General features: G+C 39.8%; 1 protein-coding gene across 2 annotated transcripts in view; it reads right to left on the bottom strand.

Annotated features, from left to right (window-relative positions):
• The window catches only part of MCOLN2 (mucolipin 2), a 90,420-nt gene extending 81,707 nt beyond the window's left edge, over nucleotides 1–8,713 (bottom strand). For both annotated transcript variants that reach the window (XM_011982129.1, XM_011982130.1), the window contains exon 1: nucleotides 8,452–8,713. In XM_011982129.1, the coding sequence (XP_011837519.1) occupies nucleotides 8,452–8,528 (77 nt within the window). In that variant the 5' untranslated portion in view covers nucleotides 8,529–8,713. The remainder of the gene's footprint in view (nucleotides 1–8,451) is intronic.

The following is an 8,713-nucleotide window of genomic DNA, read 5'->3' as shown; positions in this document are numbered from 1 at the left end:
CTAGTTTTTTGTATTTTTTTAGTAGAGACGGGGTTTCACCGTGTTAGCCAGGATGGTCTCGATCTCCTGACCTCATGATCCGCCCGTCTCGGCCTCCCAAAGTGCTGGGATTACAGGCTTGAGCCACCGCGCCCGGCCCACCTGAGGATTTTTAAAAGATTTCAGCGCTTGCCTCTCAGTCCCAAGACATTCTGATTTAATTAGGAGGAGGAGTGAACTGGGCATCAGGATTTTTAAAGTTACTCAAGTGATTCTACTGTGTAGCAAAGTATGGGAACCACTGCTCTAAAGTATGCTTTGAGTTCCCTTTGTATTCAATTCTCACATTCAATTTATCAAGTCTTCCTTCAAAACACATCAAGGAATGGTCTCCATCTCTCTGTATGCACTGCAGCCTCCCTGGTCCAAGCACTGTCATCTCTTACCCAACTGCAATAGCCTCTCAATTCTCCACGTGGTAGCCAAAGGGGTAATTTTAAAAGCATAAGTCAGACATCACTTCTTTGCTTTAGGGGCTTTCTTTAGGGGCTTTCTCCCTCTCTCAGAGTAAAATCGAAACCTCCTACCACTGCTAAAAGACTCCTGCCCACTCCTCCCATACCCTCTTCCCCTTCCTCACTACACAATGGCTTCTTTCCTGGCTGTGGACAGTCCCCCCTCTGCACATTTCACTCACCATTTCATCCACCCTACTGCTGTTCCCCCAGTTCTTTGTGCGTCTGGTTTCTTCCTGTCACCCTTCATCTCTCAGCACAAATGACACGTCGGTAGAGAGGGCTCTCTGGCCACTCTATTAATGTGGCCTTCCCCACTGCCTCTATCATCACTTTATTTCCTTCATAATTGCAATCACAATCTTTATTGGTTTCCCCTACAACGGACTTCATGAAGGGTGGGTCTTGCTTATTACCATACAGCCCAGCATACAGCATAGTATCTAATACATAATAGGTGTTCAATGAAAATCTGTTGGAAAAAAGTAATGAATCAATAATGAGACATCAACCTTGACTACACGAACTTTTCCTTGGTTAATACCTTTTGTGATCAAATAATAATAACAACAATATTAATAACATAAAAATAATAGAAAGTCTAAAATATTAATATTAAAAAGTGAATTAAAAATATATTTAAAAGTGAGTCTTGCTTAGTCAAGATACATTAGCAAGTTGTAGGTAATTTAGTTGCCTGGTTTGCTGATGATAGAAACCTTACTTTGTTTTACTCATTATTCTTAGTCTTTCCAAAGAATAAATTATTCAATGAGTTGTTATAATAATAATTTGCTATCCATTTTGGAAAGAGAAAGTTAAGAGTACTCTCTCAAACTGAATGCAAAAATAAAATTTAGACACATTTTAAAAATAAAATTGATAGTAGTATAAGATCAGGATTTTTAAAACAATTTAACATGCCTTTTTAAGTACAAAAAAATTTAGAAGATGTAAAAATGACTGACAGATCTTAACATAAAAATGTAAGACTTCAAAAAGTTAAAAGACAAAGAGATTTGGAGAAAAATGTGCAATATATTTACACAGGAAAAGTTAACTATCTATTATGACCTGTAAAGAGCTCCAGACTATTAATAAGAAAAAGACAATCCAATATAACAGGCAATGGAGCTGAACAAGCCAGTGAACATTTAACAATAAAAACTTACTAACAATCAGGTTGGTAAAAACCTATCTTAATTTTTATTTATGAAGAATGATTTTAAAACTATTAAAAGAAATGTAAATTTTGATTGGCACTTGGGCAGTATCTATAAAAGTGACTTAAGAATCAAACTTCTGGGCCGGGCACGGTGGCTCACACCTGTAATCCCAGCACATTGGGAGGCCGACGCAGGCAGATCACAAGGTCAGGAGTTTGAGACCAATCTGGACAACATAGTGAAACCTCGTCTCTACTAAAACTAAAAAAAAAATTAGCCAGACGTGGTGGTGTGCACCTGTAATCCCAGCTACTTGGGAGGCTGAGGCAGGAGAATCATGTAAACTCGCGAGGCAGAGGTTGCAGTGAGCCGAGATCATGCCATTGCACTCCAGCTTGGGCAACAGAACGAGACTCCATCTCAAAAAAAAAAAAAAAAAAAAAATCAAAAATCAAACTTCTATGGATTTATAACGCAAAGTTTAAAACAATGAGTTAGTTACAAAAATGTTAATTGCAGCCCTATTTGTAACTTTGCACTGACTTGAAGATGTCTACGACATATTGCAATTTTCTTAAAGTTACAGAATAGATATATTGAGATCTCATTTTTCAAAAAACGTCAGCATAAGCTGGGCATGGTGGCTTAGGCCTGTAATCCCAGAGCTTTGGGAAGCTGAGGCAGGAGGATCCCTTGGGCCCAGGAGTTTGAGACCAGCTTGGGCAACATAGGGAGACCCCCATCTCTAGAAAAAATAATAATTAATAATAATAAGCTAGCCAGGAGTGGTGGCAGGCACCTGTAGTCCCAGCTACTTGGGGGGCTGAAGCAGGAGGATCACTTGAGACTTGAAGTTTGAGGCTGCAGTAAGCTGTCATTATGCCACTGCACCCCAGCCTGGGTGACAGAACAAGACCCAGGCTGGAAAAAAAAAGCCAGCATTTATATGTGCATATAGAGATTTTAAAGTCTAGAAGCACATGAACCAGCCAAAAAAGCCACCATATTTTTATAATCTCTGTGAAGTAGTATTATAGGTAATCTTAATTTTCTTCATTAAGTTTTCCTTTTTTGTTCACTTTTGGTGATTAACGTGTGAATTCCTGAATCATTATTATGAGTTAAAATGCGCTATTTCAAAAAGAAAGAGTCTGATATGTATCAGATAGTCAAGTATTTCCCTGCTTAGTTTGTGTGTGATTGGTTTGGGGTAGAGGGTGGAAGGAGTGGTAGATACGGAGACTAAAATTCAATGTTTCTACAGTAATGACTGTGTTGGCCCCAGGATGATATCGGGGGCAGTCCAACCGATGAAATACTTTAGACCATTCCTAACAACTTGCACGTCATTTTTTCACTCCAATTCCTACAATGAACAAATTTTCTCGTGATCTGCTAGTCTCACAAGAGAGGAAGAAAGAAAAATGTCTAGCCAACTGAGGTTTTGAGGTAGCTGAGTAGGGTAGGTCCGTGTCAATTAAATGAAGTTGAGAGGAAAAAAGGCAAAGAAGAAAACTTTGGTTCCCTTCTCAACACAGTTCTCAGAACATAAATGACATGGTCATTCTAACCCTAAGAAGCACCCTGAAAGAAGGTCGGAGGGGCTTTTCATTTTCCATTAGAATCACTCATGAAAGATGAACATGCTAACCTTTCAGGAGTTTCCCTACAGACAACCGTGCCACCAAATTCCCAAAAATCACCTCTGATCCCCACTTTGCTGCCTCTGAACACCAGGAAAGCAGAACTAGGGCTGCATATTTTTAATGTGTTTTTTCTAAACAAGCCACACTCCTTTGGAAACTTGAAGAAACAGTTCTTTGAGGAAGAGATAAAGAAAGGGAAATTCGTTTCTCAGCAATAAAGGATTCCACATGCAGTTAAAACTGAGGAAGATGACTGGAATTATGACATTTCCTAACATTTTTCTTTCTCCAGTATTTTCAGTTAGAGCCCAACTTAACAGAGTCATGCTGGTGACTCTCCCTAAAGAAAAGAAGTTATAAAGAAATAATCATTTTTTCCTCAAAGCATTGAGGTTACCTTAATTTTGGACAAGCCCACCTCAGTGTCATGTTGGTGAATCCCTACATTCTATCTATCTCTAGCAAATTCCTGTAGTTGGCATAAGTAGTATGAATTTTTTTTTTTTTTTTTTTTTTTTTTGAGACAGAGTCTTGCTCTCTCACCCAGGCTGGAGTTCACTGGCATGATCTCCACTCACTGCAAGCTCCACCTCCCAGGTTCAAGTGATTCTCCTACCTCAGCCTCCCAAGTAGCTGGGACAACAGGCGAGTGCCACCACGCCCGGCTAATTTTTTTTTTTTTTTTTTCCTGTATTTTCAGTAGAGACAGAGTTTCACCATATTAGCCAGGATGGTCTCGATCTCCTGACCTCGTGATCTGCCCGCCTCGGTCTCTCAAAGTGCTGGGATTACAGGCGTGAGCCACCGCACCTGGCCGTAGTATGATATTTTTTTAAGGCCACCATTTAAATTATGGGTCTTCTAGAATTACACCAAAGACTATTTTCAAGAATCTTCTGCCTCATGAGTTATCAATTATTGCCTGACAGATGTTTTAGGCTGAAACTACAGAGATGTATTCATGGGGAGAAAACAAAACACAACCCTCAAAAGAGAAGAAAGGAAACAGCCCACCCAGCTGAGGGAAAAGGAATATGGACAACATTCCCTGGACACAGTCTCTCATACCAGGAAAAAAGGTGCTGAGGACCAAGCTCAAAACAGAGTAGAAAGCTCAGCTATAGGCAGGCGGAAAAGAGTGGGAAGAAAAAAAAATTCAGATGATTGCCAAAGCAAACAAATAAACAAACCAAAAACATGACTTTAAACATTTAATACTGAACAGAACATTGCAGTTTGATAAAATGAAGTCTGGAAATAAAATTACAGGCATACCTCAGAGATATTGAAAGTTTGGTTCCAGATCACCACAATAAAGCAAATACTGCAGTAAAGTAAAAAAAAAAAAAAAAAATACTGCAAATACACACAACTTTTTTTTTTGTTTCCCAGTGCATCTAAAAGTTATGTTTACACTATACCATAGTCTATTAAGTCTGTAACAGCATTATGTCTAAAAACACACCTTAATTTAAAAGTACTTCATTACTAAAAAATGCTAACAATCATCTGAACCTTCAGCAAGCTGTACTCTTTTTGCTGGTGGAGGGTCTTGCCTCCTTGTTGATGGCTGCTGACTGATCAGGGTGGTGGTTGCTGAAGGTGTTTAGGCCAATTTCTTAAAAGAAGAAGGTGGGGTGTTTAGGGCAATTTCTTAAAAGAAGACAACAATGAAGTCTGATATATCAATTAACTCTTCCTGCCACAAAACATTTCTCTGTTGCATGCAATGCTGTTTGATTGCATTTTACCCACAGTAGAACTTCTTTCAAAATTGGAGTCAGTCCTCTCAAACCCTCCTGCTGTTTTATCAACTATGTTTACGGAATATGCTAAATTATGTGTTGTCATTTCAACAATGTTCATAGCATCTTCACTAGGAGCAGATTCTATCTCAAGAAACCACTTTCTTCGCTCAGCCATAACAAACAACTCCTCATCCATTCTAGTTTGATAATGAGATTGCAGTAATTCAGTCACATCTTCATGCTTCTCTTCTAGTTCTCTGGGTATTTCCACCATATCTGTGGTTAGCAGATCGGTGTAAAAGTAATTGTGGTTTTTTTGCCATTAAAATACTTCCTCTACTGAAGTCTGGACCCCTTGAAAGTCATCCATGAGGCTTAAAATCAACTTCTTCCAAACTTCCTGTTAATGTTAATATTTTGACCTCTTCCCATAAATCATGAATGTTCTTAATGGCATCCAGAATGATGAATCCTTTCCAGAAGGGTTTACTTTGTCCAGATTCATCAAAGGAATAATTTTCTATGGCAACCTATAACCTTACAAAATGTAGTTCTTAAATAATAAGTCTTGAAAGTTGAAATTACTCCTTGATCCATGGGCTGCAGAATGGATGTTGTGTTAACATATATGAAAACAACATTTATCTCCTTGTACAACTCCATCAGAACTTTTTGGTGACCAGAGATATTATCAATGAGCAGTAATATTTTGAAAGAAATCTTTTTTTCCGAGCAGTAGGTCTCAACCATGAGCTTAAAATATTCAGTAAATCATGCTGTAAACAAATGTACTGTCATCTAGGCTTTGTTGTTCCATTTACAAAGCAGAGGCAGAGTAGATTAACATAATTCTTAAGTGCCCTGGGATTTTTGGAATGGTAAATGAGCACTGGCTTCAACTTAAAAGTACCAGCTGTACTAGTTCCTAACTAGAGAGCCATCCTGTCCTTTGCACCTTTGAAATCAGACACTGACTTGTCCTCTCTACCTAGGAAAGTCCTAGATGGCATCTCCTTCCAATAGAAGGCTGTTTTGTCTACATTGAAAATCTGTTGTTTAGAGTAGCCTCCTTCATTAATGATCTTAGTTAGATCTTCCAACTAACTTGCTGCAGCTTCTATATCAGCACTTTCTGCTTCATCTTGCACTTACGTGTTAGAGAGATGGCTTCCTTTCTTAAAGCTTATGAACCAACCTCTGCTATCTTGAAACTTTTCTTCTGCAGCTTCATCACCTCTCTCAGCCTTCACAGAATTGAAGAGAGTTCGGGCCTTGCTCTAGATTATGCTTTAGCTTTAGCAAATGTTGGGGCTGGTTTGATCTTCTATCCAGACCACAAAAACTTTCTCCATAACAGCAATAAGGCTCTTTTGCTTCCTAATCATTTGTGTTTTCACTGGAGTGGCACTTATAATTTCCTTCAAGAATATCTCATATGCATTCAAAACTTGGCCAAATGGCACAAAATGCCTAGCTTTTGGTCTGTCTCAGCTTTCAACATACCTTCCTTACTAAGCTTAATCATTTCTACCTTTAAAGTGAGAGACCTGTGATTGTCCCTTGCACTCAAACACTTAGAGACCACTGTAGGGTTATTAATTGGGCTAATTTCAATATTGTGGTGTCTCAGGGAATAGAGAGGTTGGGGAGAGGAAAAGAGATAAAAGAAAGGCTGGTTGGTGGAGTAGTCAGAACACATACAACATTTGTTAATTGAGTTCCCTGTCTTATATGGGCACAGTTCATGGCACCCCAAAACAATTACAGTAGTAACATCAAAGATTATTGGTCACAGATCACCATAACAGATATAATCATAATGATGAAAAAGTTTGAAATATTGAGAGAATTGCCAAACTGTGACACAGAGACACAAAGTGAGCACCTGCTGTTGGAAAAATGGCACCAATAGACTTGCTGGACAAAGGGTTACCACAAACCTTCAATTTGTTTAAAAAAAAAAAAAAAAAGCAGTATCTGCAAAGTGCAATAAAGCAAAGCACAGTAAAACAAGGTATGCCTGCACTTTTTTCTATGAATCCCTTAACATGTGACACAAGAGCTCACTAAAGAGTGATTTAATTCTTCAGAACTGACATATGGAACTTAGACTTTAGGCCTTAAAGAAAACAGTCCAGCTTCGGGAAAGTCCACTTTTAATTTTACGGCCAGCAGAGTTTTCTTTGGCCACTATTTTTACTTTGAAAGCTACAGTCACAAGAAGCCATCTCTTTTTCCGCCGGTTTTAAAATTGTCTTGTTCTAGGTTTCACTTCACTGACAGAGATCTAGACAAAGAGATCAGCTTGTGAATATAATCATTCTTGACTTTCAGTTCTGTATTTTGTGCCCCTCTGCTCAAACTACGCCTCTCAGTTCTTCTCACTTGCTTCATTAAAATAGTTTACATTTATTACTCTATTAAAAAAAAAAAAACTTTTGTTATGTTCCTCCTTCACAGAAAAGAATGTGGCTACCTCAAACACTTTAATAGGATTCACTCATTTTTTATTACAGGAGGTTAAATAAAATTGGTATTATGATGGCCTCTGTATGGAAAATGTGTCGTTTTTAGAGTTCTGGCCACAGAAACTGACCTATAAAGGGCTTTCTAAAGGAGAAGGGTATGCCTGTGGAAAGTTCACAGCAAAGGGAGTTTGACTCTTCTTAAGGTATGAAGAGGAAGACAGGCTAAAGTCTCAAGAAACTTTGACTCAATAGGGGAAAGCTATCAAATTTCCCAAAACTTGTGCGATTTTGGTTAGCACATCACAGAGGTGATGAGCCGCTCCTGAGTGTGAAACCCACATCCCATTTCTGGGGAGAACTACGTAGTTGGTTCCTTCTACATAAAATATCAGAGTCTACATCCTGACACCCATAAGAAACCTCTCCCACCTCTCTCTTACTAACCTTTTCTTCCATTCTCAATTTACAATGACACACAATTTTGTTTCCCACAAGTACTGTACAACCAGAGACACACACACACACTCACACATACGTATATATTTCAGATACATACATATATATCTGTTTGGAGAGGAGGGAACGCGGGAGCCAAGGCCTGTTTGTATTCACACCCTCGGTTCAAATGTGCTGGGGTGGCTGGAGCTTTGACCACGGAGGAGGGGCCCGCTGGCAGCGCCAAGCGACTGAACTGTGGGCCTTTTCATAAAGGCAGAGAACTGGGGTTAGCCACACTACAACCCTCCCACCTGAGGGAAAGGCCTGTTTGTTCTGGAAGGCACAGCCCAGCCTTATTTAAGTAACTGCAAGCACTTAATATAAGCATTCCCAGGGCAGTAGGCAAGCTCTAGTCTACGGAAGTAAAGCCATCGACTTCAGGAAGATTTCTCTAGTCTAGCATCCTGAAAGATGCAGCCCAGACTCCTCACCTGACGGTTAACCTGAAAACACCTGATCCTCTCTCTGGAATCCTTGCCTGGGGAAAACGATAAGGCTGATGGGCCATGCCTCCTCCTTCAAAACTTTGCAGGGCTCTCGGGATTCGTAACAGGAAAAATTGTTCACGGCAGACTCAGTTCGCCGTCGCCGGAACGCGTCCGCTGAAGTTGGAGCCCTGCTAAGCGGGGTCCCCTTCTCTTACCCTTCCTGCCGGCCGCGCGGTGCGCGCAGACCCCGGCCCTAGGGCAAGCG

Source organism: Mandrillus leucophaeus, unplaced genomic scaffold (assembly GCF_000951045.1).
Source record: "Mandrillus leucophaeus isolate KB7577 unplaced genomic scaffold, Mleu.le_1.0 Scaffold235, whole genome shotgun sequence".
NCBI classification, from domain to species: Eukaryota; Metazoa; Chordata; class Mammalia; order Primates; family Cercopithecidae; genus Mandrillus; species Mandrillus leucophaeus.
Note: the sequence above shows the minus strand (reverse complement) of the source record. Positions and strands in the feature narration are given on the sequence as shown.